Below are 24,613 nucleotides of genomic sequence, written 5' to 3'. Positions count from 1 at the left end.
TTTCCAAACCCCACAAGACAATTTCGGAAATGAGCTAATATGGTTTTCCCTCTGTGTGTAAGAGAGGAAAAAAATTGTCTCTCCCACCCTCCAGAGGGCTATGAGTGGTAATGAGTGTTTCTATCTATAGGCTTTGAGAATGCCTTGCTCTGTAGGAACAGGATATCATACCCAGAATAGGAATGTAGTTAGATAAACTTTATTTTTAATTAAACTCATGCACGACTTCCATGGTCAGTGTCCAGAGCCCTAACTTTGCATGGCTACCTCCCCCACTTTCCTCAGCTGTAGATCATCCTGGTCCAAGGTGAATGCCATCTCCATAAAGCTTTGTTAAAGCTGAGCACCAAACTGTGAAGCAGGTGAAGTCTTGGTTCACTATCCTCCCAAAGCCCCCTCCCCCACCCCACACATACCTTCTCAGTTGCCCTTCTTCCCCTAACAAAACCCCCGTTCTTCATTCAGCTGTTCAGAGTCTAGGATTGTTTAATGTCCAAAGAACTGTGCTGCAGAGCTTGTGCTGGGCTACAGCTGCCTCTGATCTCACAAGCCTATTTAAGAAATGAGAGGCAGCCTGACATGGTGGATAGAGGGCAGACTTTGGCATCAGAAAACCATGGGGTCAAATCCTCTCTTGCTTACATTGGTTCCGTGTTACCACCGTGGGTGATTCACTTTACCATTCCATGCTCCCCCAAAATTTTCTAAAAGTTCTAGGAAGAAAAGGAAGCAGAAGGCTCCCCAAAGAAGAAGGTCCAAAGAAGAGTACCATAGTCATTTCCACAATGCTTATAGATCACCCAGGATGAAGGCTGCTCTTGGCAAGAGTCCACCTTCCTATACCCCTGAATCTCAGTGGCCACTCATGTTAAGCAGAGCCTCCAGTCACGGGGAGGGGTGGGGGAGGAGGCCATAGCATCCCAGCACCCCTCTCTCAGCAATGGACCAGAAGATACATCCAGTTCCATGGAAAGGGACCAATTCACAAGTCAGGGATTCCCTCCCCCCACTACAATTATAGGAAAATTTCTCATCAGCATGAGTGGTAGAGGGAGTTTTCACCCTAGAAGTTCCCTAAACCAATAAAATCATAGATCCAAACCTCACCCCATCTCAAAAGAAAGATAGAAAAGAATGTTTAAGAACCATCAAGATTTGCATTTTATGCCAGTGTCAGAGGTGTGTGAGGGATTCTTCAGACTTATAGAAGGAGGTTAAAAGGTAAAGTGTGGTTTAATGAGTCAAGCTACAAGCATTTATTAAGCACCTGCTATGTGCTTAATTAAGTGCCTACATTGGGCCAAGTGCTGAGGATAGGAATACAAGGAATGAAACAATCCCTATTCTCACAGTTTACAGATCATTGGAGGCAACAAGAGAGAAGATAATAAGCATTGGGGTATGGGGTCTTTGAGAAGATTAGCTCTGGGATGAGGCCTTTTCAGGGCTGCTCATCCACCTTTGTGTCCACCTTTCACCCAACTCTCACCTGTGGCTCCAAGGTAATGAAGCATATACAGCAGCCACACCCCAGTAAACTGTCTAGGCAGATGGGCTAACCCAGGTTGAGGGCAACCAACAGGCCTTAAACCTATTGGTGAGTTAGGGGAGGTGTCTACCCCAAGAATGTGAAGACTTCCCCAGGTGGAATGGGCAGATGAGAATAATTTGTTCCAACTGTCATGAAGGCAGCTTAAATAGATGCTGTGGAGCACTTAGAGCTTGATCAGACATCCAAGATGCTCATCCATTGCATGCCAGGCCATTGCCAGTCATCCTGACTTTTGTCTTGCCACTAGCTTTCAATGACTGCAGGAGAGAGTAAGGTTAACAATTTTGTGCAACCCTGTCTCACATAAACCCAAGTCAAGACATCACCCGTAATATCACTGATCCTGTCCACTGATCATCACACTGTGCTTAGAACTTTACAAATATTATCTCATTTGATCCTGTGCAATTACAACTGAGGAAACTGAGACAATGCATTTAAGTGGCTTGCCCAGGGTCACAAACTAGTAAGTATAAGAGGCTAGATTTGAACTCAGGTTTTCCTAACTCCAGGCCCAGTGCAGACAGAGAACAAGAGGGATAAAGAAATCATGTAGATGTAGATGCAAATGTATATATGTATACACACACACACACACACACACACACGTCTTTGTGTGTGTGTGTGTGTGTGTGTGTGTACCTCTCAAGGCTCAGTACTTTTAAGTTGGCATATTACCCAGAACAAAGGCAAACTCTGAACCAGGAGAAACACAAGTTATTTCCCAGCTTAAGCTCTTTGACGTAGAAAGCATCACCTTCATTCCCTCTCTCCCAGCAAACATCCTATGGAGCTAAACATCTGACAACAGCAGAGGTCAGAGATGCCCAAGTCAAGGGAGGACTAGAGCATAATGTCCTTATCATGATTGCAATCTTGATGAAAAGGAAACATAAGCTGTATGCGTGGTATGTATCTGCATCAAGGAAGTTGTCAGAGGAAAGAACTTATCCTCTTACAACCCTGGAGGAGTAGAGAGGGAGAACAGCCTTGCTTTCATTAGCAAATACTTGGAAGTAGAAGACTGGGTGACTTGTGAGCTTTGTCTTCAGTGTGGATTTTTTTTTCCCTTTCAGAGCCCTCATCTTCACTGCCTCTCTGCTGAACAACCCACTGCTTTGCTCTTGGGAAACCATGTGAAATTCAATCACATTGAGTGTAAATGATTGCTAACAGATTAATGTACTTATCCCAGGGGAATCAAAGCCTTTATGTAGGAATTTCAGGCATCAGCTGCAGGGTAGAAGTGTGTGTGTGTGTGTGTGTGTGTGTGTGTGTGTGTGTGTGTGTGTGTGTGTGTGTGTGTGTGTGTGTGTGTGTGTGTGTGTAAAGAAATTGGACCTTCCCCAACTCCTAGAATCATACTAATGTAACCTGTGGCCCAACAACACAAGTTCTGAGCTTACATACCCCCAGTTCAATTATGGTGGTCCCCCTCCCCATATCATTTCTATTTGTCCTGGTTTCCCTTTGCCCAGTTTCCTCTGGAAACCTCAGAATCTATGAACTAGGTCTCCAAAGAGTCGGTCAACCAGTTAACAAGCATTTATTAAATTCATTCTATGTGCCGGGCACTGTGCATAGGGAACAAGGTCCTGTGCAAGTGCTCAAGGTAACAATGTATATTGGATATGATAGCCTTTGTTATTCTCCACAGGAAATTCAAAACAACAATAAAGGACCCATAGCAACCCATGAATAGTGAATGTAGTTCTCTACATATTTAGGACAATTCATGAAATTACAGGATTTAGAAGGAGAAGGGAATTTAGGAATCATCCAGTCCAAGTCTCTCCTTTTACAGATAAGGAAACTGAGTCTGAGAGAGATTGTGTTTGCCCAAGGTCACACAGTAGCAGAGGGAGAATTTTAATCTAGGCCCTTTGATTATGAATCCCGTGATCCTCCCTCCATATCATGCTGATTAATGGTGATGATTACAATAATAGCTAACATTTATATAGTGCCTTTAATTTGCAAAGCAATTAGCATATGCTAACCTCATTTGATCCTCACAACAACCCTGTGAGGTTGGTAGATGCTATTATTATCTTCATTTCACAGAGGAAAAAATGGAAATGGACAGACATGAAGTGACTTGCCCAGGGTCACACAATCAGACTCTGCCAAAGGGGTCTCATGTCCGAGGCAGGATTTTAACTAGGTCATCTAGTTCAGAGCAGAGTCTTTGTATAATGGAATAGGAATTTTCTTGAAGGCAGTGGGCCAGGAGGTAGAAAAGAAGTTTTGAGAGAGAAGACATCAAGTGTAAGCTTTAACTACTTCACACTTTTGCCAGCATAGTCTCCCACACATATATCCCCTTCTATGAAAGGAAAGACATAATTGTTTAAAGACATTCTCTGTCACCTACAACCCCAGCTGCCACCACCAGACTCCTAGGAAGCAGCTGAAGACTGAGTCAAAATCACTAAGAGATGGTGAAAACCACCCTCTCTGGCCATCACCCCTTCCCCCTCCTCATTCTGGGGTTTATTTATCCACAACTTCTCCCCAGGGAACCCAGTTCCCTAACTCTATGACTGGATTCATGACTCCAAATGAGGTTGCTATCTCCATTCCCTGTTTCAAAAGGAAATTATTGTTCACTTATAATTCTGTAATTACTTTTCAGAAGCAGATGCAGTATCCTTTATGAGGAAATAGAAATGACATCCTTCCTCTGCTTTGTGTCAGCTACATTAACCTGAAAGATTCAAGCTTCTCACTTGTGTAGGGGGCCTTTTATTGTCACCTTGTTTAGCAGGCAGTATATGTGCTAATAATCATAATTATGGTAATAGTAGTGATGCTAACAATGATTGTGTGAGTAATCAATCCCAAGGCACTTTTCATTCACAGACAATGGCTTTTCAGACTCTATCTGGGAGGTGTCCCCTCCCCTTCCCTCAGGAAACAAATGCCTCGAATACTTTGGAGCCCTGGATGGTTCAAAGGAGATTTATGGGAAATTCTTCTTCCCAGATGAACCAAGAGTGGGCGTCCACATCATGCCTTCCTAGCACTTAAACACATCTGGCCAGTCAAGAAAGGACAGCTTGACCTTGACCATAGATGATATTTTGCTACTTTTCTTCCAGCGTCTTTCATCTCTCTAAGTTAGGGGTTCATTTTCTGAGGTCTGTGAACTTAAAAAAAAATTCTGATAATTGCATTTCAATATAAGTGGTTTCCTTTGTAATCCTGTGTGTTTTCTTTATGCATGTAAAATGATGATTCTGAGGAGGGTCCGTAGGGTCCTTAATACAGAAAAAGTTTAGAACCCCTGGTTTAGAATGTACAAAAAACATGCCAGGGGCAGCTAGGTGGCACAATGGATAGAGCACCAGCCCTGGAGTCAGGAGTACCTGAGTTCAAATCCGGCCTCAGAACATTGACACTTACTAGCTGTGTGACCCTGGGGAAGTCACTTAACCCCAATTGCCTCACCAAAATAAAAAGATGCCAAGGTGGCAGATAGGGTTGAAAAGATGTCCCTATTCCAGTCACCTAAGGCCTCACTTATGAGCAGAAGATTTAGGCATTCATTCCCTTCTTCATTTTGTTCATTCAGTAACTTCATTCATTTTAAAAGTGTTTATGGAGTGTTGACCATGTACGGTGGGCTAGGTGCTGGGCACCTTCTGACTGATTAGCTAAGGGGAATGATTTGTTAGAGGCACCCCTCCTCCAAAGGGGACCTCAGAAACTTTTTCATTCTAGATCACATCAGTCCTGGAATCCACACTTCAGAAGTACCATCTGCCCCCTGTAAGCCCCACCTCTAATTGGATGGCTCCTCCTAGAACCTCCATATGAGAAAGACATCCCAGCTAGTCATCTCTTCATTCCCTCCCAGGCTTTACTTCTCTAGACTTTTCCATCATGGTCCTGCCACACACCTTCTTCCTCCCCCACTCCCTCTTCAGCTTCCTTTTACCTATTATCTTTCCCATTAGAATGTAAGCTCCTTGAGGGCAGGGGCTGTCTTTCCTTTTCCTTTTATTTGGATTCTTGGCACTTAGCACAGTGCCAGGCATATAGTAAGCACTTCATAATTTCTTGTTGACTGACTTTATCTTGGTTATAGTCTTTCTAGGTTAGAGCTTAAAGGAACTTTGATATGTGGAAGAGACAATAAACATTCTCTAGAAAATCAAAGGAAAGAATCATTATGAGTTAGAGGAGGTAAGGGAAGCTTCCTGGAAGAGGCAGATCTGACACTTGGCCCTGAAGGGTCATTAGAATTGGAACCTCTCATCTTTTAGATGAGAGCTGGATGCCCAGTTCTTTGGGGTGATATCAAAGGGATTCAGACAGGTAAGTAGGTAGGTCGGTTTACCAGCATTTATGAAGTGCCTACTATGTACCAGACACTGTGCTAGGTCTTGGCAATACAAATGCTGCTGTTGCTGTTGTTTGTCCATATTCAAAGAGGACCAGTGACGTCATGGGATGATTTCTTGATTTGTGCATGAATTGGATTTGAGTGAAACAGAGTTGCACGAAGTCATCAGCTTCACTCTCTCCTCCAGAGACATTAAAGTCCAGTGGCAAGATAAAAGTAAGGACAACTGGCAATGACCCGAGATGCAGTGGATGACCCTGGTATCCTTGATGCTGGACCAAGTTCTAAATGTTCCATGGCACCTGCTTACGCTGCCTTCATGGCTCGTTGTAACAAATTGTTCAGTCACCCATTCTACCAGAGGAAGTGTTCATATACTTGGGGTAGACAATGCTCCTAACTTACCAATGGGCTTGAGACATTTAGGTTACCCTTAACCTGGTTTAGCCTGTCTGCGGACAGGTTGGGGAGGGGGTGGCCACTAAGCATGCTACAGCTTCTTGGAGCCACAGTGGAGAGTTGAGTGCCAGGTAGAAACCAAAGGTAAATGAGCAGCCCTGAAAAGGGTTCAGCAAGCCCTCACACCAGAGGTGCTAGTCCTCCTTGAACATCCCATACACCCCTGGTGATACAAATACAAACAAAAAGAAAGACAATCCCCTTGGGCACCTGGGTGGCACATCCCGCAAAAAGAAAAGAAAAGAAAAAAGAAAGACAGTCCCTGTCCTGAAGGAACTTACATACTAATAAAACAGAGTTCGAGTGACGTGGGGAGGGAGAAAGTACCCACAAAGACACATGAGGAAGTCCAGAAAGTTAGAAACCCAGCTTCTATCTGTGGAGGAAAGGGAATGAAGGATAGACATGACGGGCCCCTGTCCAAAACAGAGGCCTAGGAAGAAATTTACGATGAGAGAAGGCAGAGTAGAGGATGTTACAGAATGAGACAGCTATTGGGGCATGATAAAGAAGTTCAGGGAGTCAGAACCAGAGCTGGGAGATAAAAGAAGAATGGATGGACTGGGACACTCATCAAAATGAAGGCACTTCATTTTAAAAGAAAATTCTGGTCAGGACAACATTTAGGCCAAAGGAACAAGATGCTAATATTTGATCAGTATCTGAGGCGGTGGAATAGAGTACTTGGGGTCCAGTAAACTCAGGTTGGAATCCTGTCTCTGACAGGACTTGACTGTGAACAAAATGCTTAACCTCCGAGCCTCAGTTTACCTATCTGTAAAATGGGGCCAATCATATTTGTAGTACCTAACTACACAGGGTAGTTGTGAGGCTCCAGTGAGATCATGGATGCAACTATAAAGGACTTTGCATACTTTAAGGTGCTACATAAATGCACATTATTATTATCTGGGTAGGAGAAAGATTTGGGGGCAGGGCAGGTGTATCTTGAAAGCAGCCCACTAAAAGTGATTATACCTACTCTGCCTCTGCAAAAGCAGCCCAGTTCACTCCCATCCAGGAGTATTTATCAAATGCCTAATTGAGTGTAGCTGTGGTGGGTGCCCTACCAAGTGAACATTAATTACACTTTTTAGATGAGCTTCTTCCCCCCCCCCTCCCCAGCTCATACTACAAGCCTGGAAGATGGTGAAGGAAATTACTCACGGATTCAGCCAAGGAGTTTGGGGAACATCCTTCTTAATGAAGCATTAGTTTCACTTAGCATTCCATAATTTTTTTCCACAAATGCAAATTAAAAATATATTTGGAAGTTCTATGAGCAAGTGCTCCACAATTATGGGGATGAGGAGAGATGAGAAACAAGGGGTCGAAATATGGGGAAAAGTGGCTCCTTTCTTGTCTGTCAGTGGATAACAAAGTGGTGCTAAAGAGACAGCAGCCAGAAACCTGCAAAGTGATAAAGGAAGGAACATTTTCCCCATTACTATCCTAAGCTCCTGCTAAATTGCTGAGTTTTCTCATTTAAATAAAATGCATCTTAATACAATTAGAATTAATGACTTTCCCCCTCCAATGTTTATGCTCCCAAGCTAGCTGCTAATTTGTCCCCTTGCTTGCCTTAGAGGGAGAATGTGTGAGAGGACACTGTCCCTGAGGCCAACCAGGCAGCAAGCAGAGAGGCCTTTGTCCCCTCTCTCCCTCACTCTCATTTTCACGGTTTCTGAAGAATAGCCAATGGCAGAAATGCTTCCCTTTTGTTAACATTTTTACAATTTTCATTTGAAGAGAACTGAGAACAGTCCATCCAGGAGCAATGTACAAAAGGACTGGAATCTGGGCTCTCCCAATTAATTTAAATTGGCAAATGTCTCCTAGAGAAGAGAAAAGACACTCAAAACCTAAAACTAAAATTAGGGAGGGGAATGGTCTGGAATATAATTGCTCTAGCACAGGAGTTCATAAACTTATTTCTTTTTAATATTTCAATAATTTTATTTCAATTACATTGGTTTCTTTTGTAATCCTCTTTATTTTACAAAATGCATTTAAAAAACATCATTTGGAGATGAGATTCATAAGCTTCACCAGACTGTCAAGAGGGGGAGGGGGAAAGGAAGTAATGGAGGGACATCCACAACAAAAAGTTAAGAACCCTTACTCTAGCATTTGTTTGTTGATTCAAATCAATTATTTCAACAAACTCTTATTAAGTGCTTATTCTTTTCAAGGCAGAATAATGTAGTAGATAGGGCAGCTAAATGGTCTGCTGGATAGAATACCAGGCCTGAAGTCAAAAAGATTCATCTTCATGAGTTCAAATCTGACCTCAGACACTTACTGACTGTGTAATGCTAGACAAGTCACTTATACCTGTTTGCCTCAGTTTCCTCACCTGTAAAATAAGCTGGAGAAGGAAATAGCAAACTATTCCAGTATCTTTGCCAAGAAACAAACAAAACAAAAAAACAACCCCCCCAAAAAAAAACAAATGGAGTCACAGAGTCACATGACTGAAAATGACTGAACAGCAATGTAGTAGATTCAATGTAGGTGGCTTCAGAGTTAGAAAGACAATTTAAGTCCCACTTCTTGACACATACTGTGTGAAGGGAGCAGGTTACTTGGTCTCTCAGTTGCCCAAACAATACTTTAATACTCTAGGTTTCAAAGAAGGTGCTGATATTGAAGGAAGGATTCCTCACTTAGAGTCTCCAACAGCCACGAAATTACATGTCTGATTTTTTTTCTTTAATGTTCAAGGCTTTGGGAGAAAGTCATCCTTGTGCTAAGTATAGGAAGACAAATGAAACTGTCCCTGCCCTCAAGGAGTTTATGTTCTAAGATAAACATGTTCACAGAACAGTAAATATAAACTAAATACACAAATTTCAAGAAAAAACACTGACAACTGGGGAGGCAGGGGTTCAGGAAGTCTCCTGTAAGAAGTCACATCAAAACTGTATTTCTTTTCAAGGCAGAATCCCAGTTGGACCAAACCATAGGTATTTTCTAGAAAACACAAGAAAGGAACTGGGGCAATGAATGACCAAACCATGCCCAGATAGGGTCACAAAGTAAGCTGTGTCCCTTCTATCCACTAGAAGCCCCCTTCCTTTGCTGATAAGCTGAAGAATGAGGTAGTCCTGAGAAATCCTGACTCTAACCCCTAAACACACTCTCTATTCCCATCCATAAACAAAGGGACCTTGCAAGCCCAGGCCTCCTTATTTCCCTTTAGGGTCTCCAAGCCTTTCAGAAAGTGAGATGAAAGGGGATATCCCTGGCATCATCAGGACATACCCTCCTGCTTGCTTCCCAATCAAAGATAATTGGTCAAAGGGTAATAAGTAAAGTCATCAGTCACACAATGGATAGGAAAGAGAAAAAGAATGAATGGGGGCAGATGGTTTTGTATATAATAAGACACATCACCAGACCTTAGAGTCCTCAACTAAATAGCAACTAATTATTGAATAAATGTTTTTCAAACTATTGAGGATATCAGTCTTGACCAAAAGTTTAAAAAAATTTTTGGTCTCAAGATCTTTTACCCTCTTAAAATTTGAGACACTGCCTCCCCACAAAGAACTTTGGCTTATGTGGGTCATAAAAAAATCAATATTTACCATATTTAAAATTAAAACATCTCAGTATGATTATGAAAATCATTTTGACCTCCCAGACACCCTGACAACATCTAAGGAAGACTCGGAATCCCTGGACCACACTTTGAGAACCATTGGTCAGGATAGTAGTTCCTGTGAAAAAAATCTTATGCTCAATACTAGTCAATAGTAAGACACCGCAGATTAAAAAAAAAAAAAGCTAAAATAATGTGAGTATTCTTTGAGAAACATGATGAAGAGGGAAATGAAAGTCCTCCTGATTAAACCCAGTCCAGAGTATTGTGCTAGGTTCTAGGTGGCTCTTTTTAGAAAGAACATTGACAAGCTAGAGAATGTCTAGAAGAAAGCACTGATAACAGCTGTTTTATCTATTTGAAGGGCTATCATGCTAAAAGATGTCATGGAGTTCCAAAGGACTCATGATGGACAAGGCTCTCCACATAACTATGGAGTCTGAATGTAGATCAAGGCACATTACTTTCATTTTTTTCATTTTATTGTTTTTTTTCTTTCTTGTATTTTTTCCTTTTGTTCTGATTTTGCTCTCACATGACTAATGTGGAAATATTTTTTAACATGATTGTAATATATAACCTATATCATATTGCTTACTGTCTTGGGGGGGCAGAGAAAAATTTTGAACCCAACATCTTACAAAAATGAATGTTGGAGAGGGGCAGCTGGGTGGTACAGTGGATAAAGCACTGGCCCTGAATTCAGGAGGACCTGAATGCGAATTTGAATTTGACCTCAGACACTTGACACTTACTAGCTGTGTGACCCTAGGCAAGTCACTTAACCCTCATTGCCCCACACAGAAGAAGAAGAAGAAGAAGAAGAAGAAGAAGAAGAAGAAGAAGAAGCAGTAGTAGTGGCTATTATTATTAACCAAGTTATTAACCAAGAGTACCATGGCCTGCTTGAAGAAGTGGTGGCTTGAAGTGAAGGCTATCTGATCACTTGCTGGGGAAACAATAGAGAACATTCCTATGAAGGTATTGGGCCAGAATGCCCCTAAGATCCCTTCCAATTCTGTCACTAAGTAATACATCTTGCAAGATGTTATGCTAGGCCTCACCTTATAAAAAAGTCTAAAACAGAGTCCTAGCCCTTTAGGAGTTTACAATCTATGGGGAGAAGAGAGAGGAGACTTTCAAAACTATGCCTCGCACTACTTTTTTTTTTTTTTTTGCTGGGCAATGGGGGTTAAGTGACTTGCCCAGGGTCACACAGCTAGTAAGTCAAGTGTCTGAGGCCGGATTTGAACTCAGGTACTCCTGAATCCAAGGCCGGTGCTTTATCCATTGTGCCACCTAGCCGCCCCCCTCGCACTACATTTTTGCAAGTATCAAGGCCAACTGCCCTTTCTCTTACTCCCCCAGATACATAGGCTAAGTAGAAAGAGTTAACATATTCCTTACTCCCCACTTTCAAACTCTCATTCTGAAAGACACTTTAATCTCTATTTGCCTCAGTTTCCTCAACTGTAAAATGGGGATAATAATAGCACCCACCTCACAGAGTTGTTTGTGAGGATCAAATGCCATCATATTTGGAAAGCCCTTTGTGTAATGGCTAGCACAAAGGAGATACTATATAAATGCTTAGTCCAGTTGTCCCTTCCATTTCCTTGTTCAGATCTTCCCTCTGCTACCACCTCTCAACAACCATCTCTCTTCCTTTGAAGTTTATTCCATCCTACTGATATCCTTGTTGCCATCTTGTATAGACTTTCTGGCTCCCTGTGCTCCTCCCTGATATATTCAGGACCTGGCTCATGACCTTCTTCTCCACTGCAATCCCTTCCTACTCCCAATCATGCTGGTCTTCCATTTCTTCAACCTTCTCAACTCCCATGACCTCCATCTCCAGACTACTCTGACTGCCCATGGGAGTATTCACACCTTCAACATCCCTTTGCCCCTCTACTCTCCCTCCAGCTTCCATTTCCACCTGAATTTACCCCAGATGCTGGAAATCCTGGCTCTGCTATGGAAATGAATTTGGTGGCTCTAGCAGGAAAAGGTCTAAAAGCTCCAAAGTGTGGACAGAACAAATTGGAAAATCCCACAGGTGAGGACTGCAGCATTCTCTTGTGAATTGCATCAAGCAGCGCCCTGAGGAAATGCAAGACAATTCAAAATCCCCCTCTGGCTATGGCTGTTTCCTCTAGAATCCCAGAACCAGACTGGAGATTCCAGAATGGCACAACCTAAAGAAGCCTTTCGAGTCTGAACCCAATTCATGCACATAATCCTTAGATTCCTGGTATGCTTTTCCCTTTTTTTCTCCTTCTTTTATAAATCAGAAAATTAATTGCCTAGAAAATAGTCTCTTGCACTGAGAAAGCTGAATAAGTTGAATGTATAATTTATATATGGAAATGCAGATGTCAACAGTGTGACAAATTGTCATATAAATATTTTCACAGTTAACATTTTAGGTATCTGTCTTCCCCTCAGAGCAACTGTCACCCAGACTATCTGATTGGTACTCTTGCACTATAAGAAGGGTGGAGCTCAAAAGACTTTTCTATTTTTACCAATTAGTGACAAATCAGGCTGTGTCACCAGCCAAGTCATGTGTAAAAAGAAAAGAGAGAATATAAGAGGAAAGCCAAATTTGCCCCCTAACACATGCAACCTTTACCATAGTTTGTGTATGTACAGGATGATTTTGGATGATTGAAAATATCAGCATAGGGGCAGGCTTCTGTCAAAATCAAAATTCACCACCTCCCTTTGAAAATTGGGAAAAAAATAAAAGATGGGAACAGTACATTTGAGAGGTTATACTTGGACTACAAGCACACTGATACACTGTTGGTGGAACTGTGATGTGATCAAGCCACTCTGGATTTCAATTTAGAATCATATGAGAAAAAGTGACTAAGGTGGCCATACCCTTTGACCCAGTGACTATACAACTAGGCATAAACTGCCTCCCACCTAGGAAGCCAATGATAGAAAGAAAGGTCCAACGAATACTAAAATATCCACAGCCACACTTTTTGTATCAATAAGGAACTGGAAACAAAGTAGATGTCTATCACTTGGAAAAGGTCTGATTGGGGAGAGAGAGAAGGGGAGGAAGAAATTTATGGCATATGAATTCAATGAAATATTACTGCATAATAAAAAATAATAAGGGGTTGAGAGAAATATATCTTTGGAAATGAATGTGACATAAAAACAAAAGATATCAATAAAAATTTAAAGAGAAATGATAAATATGAGAAATTCAGAGAAACATTGGAAAATTTGAATGAGCTGATGGTGAATGAAATGACTATAACCAGGAGAACAATGTACACAATGATTATCATAAAGGAAATGAAAAGATCCCAAAAAGGAAGTTGAACTCTGAATAACAAGAAAAACAACAATCTCAGGACATTCTTCCTCCTTCATTGAAGTTAGGAGACTACTAAAAGACAAAATACTGCAGGCATTGTCAAATAAAGTCACTGTGTCATACTCTTTTTTGCTCACTTAGTTTTCTTTGCCATAGTGGAGGGTTTAATCAATGAGAAAGGGCTAAATTACCATGATCTAAAACCAAAATACATCCATAAAATGTATTTTTAAAAATAAATAAATAGACCTACTCCACTGAAAATGGCTGATTGATTTCTGGAGAGGATTATATATCCTTTTCATTTTACAAAGCACTTTTACATCCATTACTATATCCATTATTAACACTCAATCCATGAAAACACCTATTAAGTGCCTATCATGTGCCAGCCAATACCTCACAACAACGCATTGAAGAAGACAGTCCATTTTATAGATGAAGAAACTGAGGTTTGGATTAACAAAGCAGCATGATGCCATGGAAAGAGCATTCAACTCGAAGTCAGGAGAGATCTGAGTTCAAATTCTATGCTACTTCACAAGTATGAGTTTCCATGACTATAATAAGGGGATGATAACATATCTGTAGTACTTGCTTCCCAGAATTTCATGAGACTCAAATGAGATAATGTATGTTAAGTACTTTGTAAAACTTAAACAGCTATATTCTTGCCAGATATAATTTCCTCCTCCTCCTCCCTCCTCCTCCTCCTCCTCTTCTGGTTCCCATGGATAATAAATAGAAGAATCAGTAGTAAAAATAATAACAATAATGTATGAAAAATGATCTATGTTTTCAATAACATGGGTGCTCCTTTCAAAAATGCAGATCACAGAGCATCCATTCCTCTCATCCTGTGCACCTTTTGTTCATGTCTTCCTAAAAATCCTCCAGGGGGGCGGGTCTATCTAATATGCTGCTGGTCTTCCCACATAATATGTCTTGACGTTATTATTGCTTGATTTATCAAAGCATCAAAGTAAAGCAAGGGCTGTCCATGTCTTATCCCTTTCTCTCACTATATCTCACCTCCTTTTCTGGTTATGCAAAACTATTCATCCTCAAAATGACACCAACTTATGTGGTACTCTGGACAGCTCTTTGATAATATATTTACATTGTTTTGTGCTCATAATCAGAGCCATAACTAGGAGTTACTCCTAAGAAATACTCTCAAGGACATGCATCAAACACTATTAGATCCGATTTGAAAAAACTATTAAAGATGAATGGAAAGGCACCAGAAGATGAGATCAATATCTAGCGAATAGAAAATGTGACTTCCATATCACACGGTTAAATGCAAAAAAAAAATACAGAAAAAAATAATCTAGGAAGGAAAAGTATATTAAAATTTGAGATTACTTTAATCAACAATTAAAAGCAAAAATCAAAAGATCAAGGCAAGGATTTTTAAACTTTTGTGTTGTTGACCCTTTCATAAGGCTGATGATGCCTATAAATTCCTACTCAGAATAATGCTTTAAATGCATAAAATAATGGACTTAAGATTAAAACAGAAACTAATTATGCTGAAATGGTTATCAAAAAATTGGAAATCCAGTTCATGAACCCCTGGGTTAAAGTGAAATAAGAACTCGAGGCAATATAAAGAATAAAATAAACAATTCAATCTCAGTCAAAAACTACAAAGGCTTGAGAAGCAAAGAAATCAGAAGAAAGAAAAACTAGGAAATAGAATTTCTGGTCAAATCTAATTTCAAAAAGCCCAACTCAACAAAAATGTAAGTTGAATCAAATGCAAAACAGGAAACTTTTAGAGCATCTGTGTTGTTGTTGAGTTGAAACAATCATCCTATTCACCTACTCCACTTAAAGTAAGTAACAAAAAGTTATACCCTGATACCTTTGCTGATGAGAATACCTCCACTGAACAAATCAATCAAAGGTATGAGCTGAAAGGTGATAGGAGAGTGTTTGACAGAATTTTAGAGAGATATTTTGTGACAATGTTCCTTATTGTATCACCTTAGTAAGTAGTACAGTGTCTAGAGTCAAGAAGACCTGAATTCAAATATGACTTCAGACCCTAGCTGTGTGACCCTGGGAAAGTCATTTAAACTCTGTTCACCTCCATTTCCTCATCTGTAAAATGGGAATAGTAATTGCACCTACCTCCAATGGTTCTTAAGAGGGCCAACTGAGATATAATTTTTTTTTTGGTGAGGCAATTGGGGTTAAGTGACTTGCCCAGGATCACACAGCTAGTATCAAGTGTCTGAGCTCATATTTGAACTCAGGTCCTCCTGAATCCATGACCAGTGCTCTATCTATTGCACCACCTAGCTGCCCTGAGATATAAATTTTAAAACACAATATAGTGTCTGGCACATAGCACTATAAAAACATTAGGTATTATTATTAAGGCATCTAACTGGTGCCATGAATAGACTACCAGACGTGGAGTCAGGAAGACCTGAGTTCAAATATGACTGCAGATACTTTCTAGCTTTGTGATCCTAGGCCAGTCACTTAACCTTATTTGCCTCAGTTTCCTCATCTATAAAATGAGTTGGAGAAAGAAATGGAAAACCACTTTATTATCTTGGCCAAGAAAACCCCAAATAGGGTCAAGAAGAGTCAGACACAATTGAAATGGCTGAACAACAACAACAAAAAAAAACATTACTATTAAATCTGGCTGAGTAATTTATATGGGAAAAAGCATACTGATGGGGTATGGGGGAGGGGTTGTGACCTTTGGCAAAGACACATACATATACCCAAGCACCCTGGATTCCCCCAGAACACTAAAAGGAGAAGCAGCCTTGCTCTGGGGTCCCAGTCTACCAGTGCAAGTGGAACTTGGAAGATTAGCTGCAGAGCTTTCACCACACATTAATATAATGAACAATAGAATAGTTAACATTAAAAGAAACAACAGAAACTTTAGCTTTTAAAAATTGGAAAGTCATGGGCTCAGATAAAATCCATAATTACTGGTTCTGAAGCTCTACATTAATTAACAGTAAATCTTTCTCTCAGACACAAGCCCAAACTTACCTTTCTTAACAGAAGATATCACATACCTCCAAAAGATCATAATTCCTGTGACTCTTTCAAATATAGGTAAATTAGTTGCTTATTTATTCTATACAAATCATTGATAGCTTACATTATTCAAAAAACCTAAAAAGACTTAAAAGAAAACAATATACTCCTAAAGAGCAGAAATGAGGTCCCAAGGGATGCCAGTGGTCCAAAGCACAACTTATCACCAACTCAATAATTATTGAACAAGCCACCCAAAAGCACAGTAACATTTATAATTCTTTCATTGATTATTCCAAAGCTTTTTAATTCCACACTCATGGCTTATCCTAATTCTACAAATATATAAAATAGACCCAAGTATAGGGAGGATGCTAGATTGTTTAATGCCCACATGGAAACTTGCTCTCAGTTTAAGTCACCAATACGATAACACCCAGTTTTTACTTATGTAAAAACATGTCACCTTCCAGAAAGATGATTTAAGTATTTTATGATTTTTGCCTGGCTTTAAAATCATTGCCAACTTTCCTAAGTAGTAAAGAGTATGTTTTATAAGTTAAAGAAGACGTCGTACCAAAACCTGTTAATCACTTGATGTACTTGGATGACATAAAGTTATTTGGCTCCAAACCCCACCCCCCCAAAAAATCATTAGCCACTCTATCTCATGGAATCTTTCTCTAGTGATAGCAAAATGTAATCTGGACTCTACAAGTACAACATTCTTAAAATATACCAAGGAAAGATAGAGACTGAAGGTTATGCTTGAAGGTCAAATTGAATCAATTGATGAAGATGATACTTAAAAATACCTTGGTCTCCTCTAAGCAAGACGCCAAAGCATAAAGCAATCAACCAATGAATCAATAAAGAAATAAAGAAATGTTTCAGGTATTGAGATTTACTGGTATCCTAAAATAAACATCTGTGCAATACCGATCTTAACATAAACATTTTGAGCTATTAAATGGACCATAACTAATTTGGAAAAGATATAATCCTCCTAAGGAAGTTCTGGAAAGATGAATATTTTCTTGCCAAAAAAAGTAAAAAAAGAAGATTCCTATAAATTCATGGAGTATGTGATAAACAGGTCAAAACCTGACAGAAATACTTTTAGAACAGATAGATATCACTTTACTTTGCAACAGTAATGGTTGACAATAGGTATGTTGAATTTATCTAATGTAACCAAAAGAGGGTTATTTCTAGATGGAACCTGTGAAAAGGTTAAGATTCAAGAACGGAATCAAAAGGCCCTATATTAGCTACCTCTGTATTAACTTAACCAACAATAAGCCAACTGCAAAGTGCTAAACAAATGGAAGAGTTGAACAGATTTGTTTATAAAAACAATAGTTTATGGTAGCAATTGATGACCTGGTGATTGCTACCACAAATTATAGGTGGCTTCATAAGATCAGATATCTCAAACTGAAAGGAACCTCATGGACTATCTAGTCTGACTCCATGTTATGGAAGATCATACTGAGGCATAGGGAAATAGAGTGACTTACCTAAGGTATCAGAGGTAGAATTTGAACCATCACACACACACACACACACACACACATGCATATGTATATATAATACTAAAATATATTAAATTTTATACAAAAAAATATATAAACTACTATGTCTATCTATATGTAGAGATATTCATTTAATAGTATTTTTCCCAATTACATGTAAAGATAGTTTTCAACATTCTTTTTTTTTTTTTTTTGGGCAGGGCAATGAGGGTTAAGTGACTTGCCCAGGGTCACACAGCTAGTGCATGTCAAGTGTCTAAGGCCAAATTCGAACTCAGATCCTTCTGAATCCAGGGTTGGTGTTTTATCCACTGTGCCACCTAGCTGCCCCCACAACATTCATTTTTGTAAGATTTTGAGTTCCAAATTTTTCTCCCTCCTTCCCTTCCCTCCCCCCTTCCTAAGACAGAAAGCAATCTGCTCCGGGTTATACAGTATAATCACAAACATGCTTTCCTAGAATCAAAGATTTAGACGGAGAAAGGATCTCAGAGGCTATCTAGTCTAAGTGCCTAATTTTGCAAATGAGTAACTAAGGCCTAGAGTGGGACAAGGTCACATAGATAGTAAATAGCAAAATTGAGATTCGAACCGAGTCCACTAATTCACAATCTACCACACTTTCCACTATATCATGCTAAATTAGGATGAGTTTCCATCCCAATGCTTTTATTCAATTACATGTTTTCAAACTGATTAAATCTCTCTCTGCAACACTCTACAGACCCTAAACTACAAAAGGATAATGGTCAACTATCACTTTGTCCAGGACCAGAATTATCTTAACGATCAAAAAAAGATGAAGGGAACAAGATGAATAACAACATAGGGAGAGGGACTGCACCTGCACTCTCATAGGGGACTAGCAGATAAGGGAAACCCTTTTACCAATTCAGGTTAGCACCTACTATCTTAGGGAGTTGTTCAGAGAAATGAGAGATTAAATAGCTTGCCCATGATCACACAGCCAGTATTTGTCAGAGGAACGACTTGAACCCAGGTCTTCTGGGCTTCAAGGACAGCTTTCCATCCAGTATTCCACACCACCTCCTTCTTCCAAATAACAATGATCCTAATAATAATAGCTGCCAATGATGGAAACTTTAAGGTTTACAAGTATCAATCATTTCAGTTAAGTAGTACCCAATACTTCTGATTGGTTGTCTACAGTCACATCTCTTCGATGCTACATCTCTTCTATGAAAAGAAAAAGAAAAAATCACCATGGTTTATCCTCGGACACAAACCTTAGGCAGTAGGGTATCTACCTCCCCAGTGGTTTAGTGATTATTCCCCCCCTCCCCAGTCTCTGGGTCTTCTAAACCGATCTCCTTATTCTTAGCTCCCATAGGTTGGAATTGTCCATCGATTCAAGTAGCCTTTGGGAAATTAGGCTCTCGCTCCCCTGCCTAGTCACCCCTTTCCCCCATATTTGGCACTCAAACAGTGCTCAGCAAGAGCTCTGGCTTCTAAAAAGGTCAGCCACAGCCAGACTGCAATAAAATCACGTAAACAAAGCCCTTTGTAGTGGAAAGTGTTCTGTATCCTAGTGCTGCTACCTTCTACCTATATACAGCCATGAGTAAGTGACATAACTTCCTTGGGCTTCAGTTCTCTAACTTCCCTTCCATAACCTGTGACTGTAACCCCCTCAAAAACCAGGTTTCTTACTTTTAATCCTGCCTCCAGGATAAAAGCCAGGAGGAGAGATTTACTATTTGGTTGTGGAGGTGCTAGGGAGCCATGGGGAGTTTATTGAATAGGGAGATGGCATAGTCAGACCTGCACTTTCAGACGATCAGTTTGACAGTTGAGTGGAGGATGAGCTGGGGTAGGGAGAGACTGGATCCAGGGAGCCCATCCAGAAGGCCATTGTATTAGCTCATATATGAAAAGACTTCTCACTGAGATGGGATTTTAGCTGGGACACGAAAGAAGCCAGGAATTGGACGGAACAGCCAGCGCAAATACCTATAGTCAGGAAATGGAGTGTCTTGTTTGAGGAAGAGCAAAGAGGCCAAACTGGATTGTCGAGGACCAGGTGAGGAGTAGTACAGTGTAAGATGATTAGAAAGGTAAGGAGGTGCCAGGTTATTAAGAGCTTTAAAATCCAAACAGAGGATTCCCTGCTTGGTCTCAGAGGTACTAGGGAGCCATGGAAGCTTATCAAATAGGGAGATAACATAGTCAAACTTGTACTTTAGGAAGATTGGTTTGACAGTTGAGTAGAGGATTGTTGGAGTGGGGAGAGACTGTATCCAAGGAGCCCATCCACAAGGCAATTGCACTGATTCAGTCATGAGGTGATGAGGGCCCTCATATTGATCCGGATTCCTATGGAGATCTATTTTAAGTTGACTCTCTTCCCTGCCATAGGTTGTTCCCTTTACCAGAAAAGTACTCCCTTCTCACCTCTGTCCCTTAGAATGCCAAGATTCTTCAAAGCTCAAGTCAAGCCAATTCCTACATGAGACGTTTTCTGATTGCCCCCACCCACCCAGCCAGCTGTTAGTGCCATCCTCACTTCCCCTACCAAAATTACCTGGTTTTTGCTTCATCGATATTGTGTGTTTCTTAATATGCGCACATGTTGTTTGTCCTAATAAGATGTGTGCTCCTTGAGGGCAGGAACACTTTCCTTGTTGTCTTTACATCCTCATCATTTAAAAGAGTGCCTGATGCAGGGCCAAAAAAAACCTGGTTGATTAATCAAGAGTCCAAATTTTGACTTCCCAAGAACAATCCCACATATAACATCATTCCTATGGAATTCACTGCTTCCTGTAGTGTGTATGTGTGTGTGTCTGTGTGTGTGTGTCTGTGTGTGTGTGTGTGTAATACATCTACGTGATATATGTAATATAATGTGTTTTCATAGTACAGTTAACTATTTTAACTTTAGGCAGAGTACAATTGCACAGACTAATTTTTCTTGCACATAAGCAGTCTCTAACCTGTACAATTGTACTAGCCATCTAACTGGTCTCTTAGCCTGTGATCTCTTCTCTCCTATTGTGTCATCCACTATCAGAGTCATTCTCCTAATGTACAGCTCTAATGTCACTCCCCATTGCCTACTAAATGAAGTCCAAATTTGCTAGCTCAGAATTCAAGACAGTTGCTGCACTCAAGGAGCTCATAGCCTATTGGGAGAGCCAGCACAGAAACAACTGTGTAGAAACAACACAAACTGTGTCCAAACAGGATAGATTGGAGATGATTGATAGAGAGAAAGAACTAGCTTTAAAGAAAATCTGGCTTCTTGTAGAAGATGAGACTTTAGCTAAGACTTGAAGGGAGCCGGTAAAGCTGGGAGGCAGCGATAAGGAGCAAGAGTAGTCCAGGCATGGAGAATGGCTGATAAAAATGCTCAAGAAGCAGCAGGGAGGACAGTGTCACTGGACCACAGAGTATGTGGTGGGGAATATGGTATAAGGAGACTGGGCAGGCAGAAGGGGGCCAGGTTAGGAAGGGCTTTGAATGCCAGATGGAGAGTTTTCTATTTGATCCTGGAGATGATCAGGAGCCACTATAGTTTGCATTCATCCTTTCTACAATTTGCCTCCCATTCCTTTTCCAACCTTGTACCTCTGCTCACATCATCCTCTCTGCCAGGAATGTTCTCTATGCTACCTTTCTTCCACTTGTGGAAATCCTCTCCTTCCTTCAAGGTCCTCTCAGGCACCACCTCCTCTATGAAGCCTTCTCTGATCTCTCTCTCTTCTGATCTCTTAGAGCCCTTAGTCTGTACCTTTCCTTGTCAGTTTCTGATCTACCTTGTCTTTCTTTGAATACAGACATCTCCATAATCAATCTGCAAATTCCTTGACTTCAAGGAACAAGATCATATGCCTTGGTTAGGCTCAGCACTACCTTCCTTTATAAATGTTGGTTGAATTTAATTCAGCTGTTAAGTGTTTATTGACCTTAGGAGCACAATAAGGGAATAGACCATCTCTTTTTATATTCTAATCTTCACAACATCCTTGTGAAGGAGGCTGTATAGGTGTCCCATTTTACAAATGAGGCAATCAAGCCCATGGGAATACATTGCCCAAGGTCATATAGTTATGAAGAGACAATAATTCAAACCCAGAGTTTGAAACTAGGTCTCCTGTTTTTGAATCCAAAGCTCTGGCCACTATTCCATGCACCTTTCATTAAGCTATCAGAGAAATGTGAGATAAATGCAGTCTGGTAAGTGGTCATAGTTTGCCACCAGCAGATCCCAGGCCTGGTCAGAAACACCTGGACTTTGACTACCAAAAACTTCCATGTGGAACTTCCCGCTTTTATACACATTGCTGGGGCAGCTAGGTGGCAAAGTGGATAAGGCACCGGCCCTGGGTTCAGGAGGACCTGAGTTCAAATCCGACCTCAGATACTTGACACTTACTAGCTGTGTGACCCTGAGCAAGTCACTTAACCCTCATTGCCCCACAACAAACAAATGAATGAATGAATGAATAAATAAATGAATGAATGAATGAATAAATAAATGAATGAATGAATAAGTAAATAAATAAATAAATAAACAAACAAACAAACAAACAAACAAACAAATAAATAAATAAATATGCACACTGCCTCTCCTCTCTCTCATCCCTCTCCTAAATGCAATGCAGGCATTATGCAGATAAGGAAAATGAGTTGTTGTTCAGTTTTGTTTCAGTCATGTCTGACTCTTTGTAACCCCATTTGGGGTTTTCCTGGCAAAGATACTGGTGTGGTTTGTCACTTCCTTCTCCAGCTTATTTTACAGATGAGGAAACTGAGGTAGATAATGTTAAGTGAGTTGTTGAGGTTCACACAGCCAGTAAGTGTCTGAGCCTGGATTTGATCTCAGGTCTTCCTGACTCCAAGCCTAGGACTCTATCCATTGCACCAACTAGCTGCCCATAAGGGGCAATGAGGCTCAAAACCATTTGCCTAGTTAGTCACAAAGCCAGGACTAAAACAATAGGTCCATTTTCTTGGGGCCTCTACCTCTCACAAGACCGCCTTGTCCTCCATAAACAAGAGCTAAGATTCTAAAGTTGCCTCAGTCACCCCATCTTGCTCACAGACATGAGTGTTAAGAGAAAAGGAAGGGGATACCAGAGACACCATCTGAGGAATAGTGAGTAAGTAACTGTTTTCTGTGTCTACCAGCAACAGAAAGAAGCAAGTGATTTAAACTGCAGTGGGAAGGATGGGATACAGAATTAATAAGGTAACAGGAATACAGTCTGGCCCAGAAGCAGAAGGGGTTCAAATAAGTGACTAACCCCAAAGAATGGAAAGTCCATTTACTCCCACGGCCACTCTCTCATATGGCTGAGCCATCCTGCTCCAGACACAGGCAGACCCCCATCCCCAAACCCTGAGACTCTGTTTCACCTTGGGTCCTGGTGACTGACCTGGAAGACCCCTGCAGTCCCAGAAAGTTCTATATCTTAGGAACTGATTCTTTCTCTAAGTGTCACTTCACTCTACTCTGTCCCCCAACCTTTCGATCCACTCTCGGGGGAACTGCAACTTTTTCTAAGTGAGTCCCCCTGTTGTCCAGGACAAGAGCTGTGGCCTCAGTCATCCTGAAGCAATAGATAGAATAGTGGGGGGCGGCTAGATAGCACAGTGTATAAAGCACCGGCCCTGGATTCAGGAGGACCTGAGTTCAAATCCGGCCTTGGACACTTGACACTTACTAGCTGTGTGACCCTGGGCAAGTCACTTAACCCCCATTGCCCCACAAAAAAAAAAAATAGATAGAATAGTTAGATGGGGAGTTCCTATAGTGGGTATAGGGTCATCTTACAAGAAGGCCCAGGAGTTTGAAAACAGGGAGGCTGCTTTGATTCTCAGCCTATATACACTTTTCTTCCTGTCCAAAAGAGAACAAAGGCCAGTCAAAGGAGATGCTATCCCAGACATAACAATTTGCCCCAAAGAGAAGAACTCTAAAAGTTCCCAGGTCTCCCACACAGACACAGCATCATATTGGGGAAAGAGGACAGGAGTTGGAGAAAGAGGAGCTGGGTTCAAATCTAGACTCTTCCATTTACTGTGAGACTTTGAACAAGTCACTTCACCCTTCTTGGCCTCAGTTTCCTCATCGGTAAGCATTAGACTGTATGACCTTTAAGGTTTTTCCTATGATCCCAGTCTCTCTCTCTCCTCTCTACCACCCATGCCCGTAGCTCTCCTCCTCTGTCAAGGAGGCCCGGTTACCTCGCCTGAAATTCCGCAGCATGCCCCCCTCGGCCTCCTCCCTGGCTGCCCTCGCCTCCCTCTCGTGCCAACGCCGCAGCTGCTCCTCCCTCATCTTGTAGAAAAGGATGTGCTTCTGTTCATCATTCAACTCTGCCAGGAGCTCCGGGTCAATGTACATTTCATTCAGGATCTGCTGCAGCATGGTGTCCCCTGCGTAGGGCGACACAGGCTCCGGGCCAGGCCAGCCAGGGATCCCAAGCCCCTAGGCCCAGAGGGAGCTCAGATCAGCCTCCAGCCTCCAAGAGCCCTCTCCTCCAATTGTTTCTCAGTGTCCTTTAGACTCCCATGATCCTCCTTTCAGAGACATCTTTCCTTTAGCACTCACGCAGCTGTTCCACTCATCTCCTCATGCCGGAGTAGACACAGATATCAGACAGAAGAGAGCTGGGGAGATGAGAGAGAATGGGCTTCTTTGGGTGAGGAGGCTGCTTCATACCACAAAATCAGCCACCAAGATTTTCCCCCACAGTTGCTCCATCACCCAGCAGAAAGGCCCCGGGGACCCTGG

The 24,613-nt window shown here is 41.2% G+C and overlaps 1 protein-coding gene across 1 annotated transcript in view; it reads right to left on the bottom strand.

Moving 5' to 3' along the window:
* SH2D4B (SH2 domain containing 4B) overlaps positions 1-24,247 on the bottom strand; it is a 189,491-nt gene extending 165,244 nt beyond the window's left edge. Inside the window, exon 1 of the mRNA XM_043988787.1 lies at positions 24,064-24,247. Within this exon, the coding sequence (XP_043844722.1) occupies positions 24,064-24,247 (184 nt within the window). The remainder of the gene's footprint in view (positions 1-24,063) is intronic.
* Positions 24,248-24,613: the final 366 nt, after the last annotated feature.

This window comes from Dromiciops gliroides, chromosome 2 (genome assembly GCF_019393635.1).
Source record: "Dromiciops gliroides isolate mDroGli1 chromosome 2, mDroGli1.pri, whole genome shotgun sequence".
Classification (NCBI taxonomy): Eukaryota; Metazoa; Chordata; class Mammalia; order Microbiotheria; family Microbiotheriidae; genus Dromiciops; species Dromiciops gliroides.
This window is presented reverse-complemented; position numbering and strand designations above follow the sequence as displayed.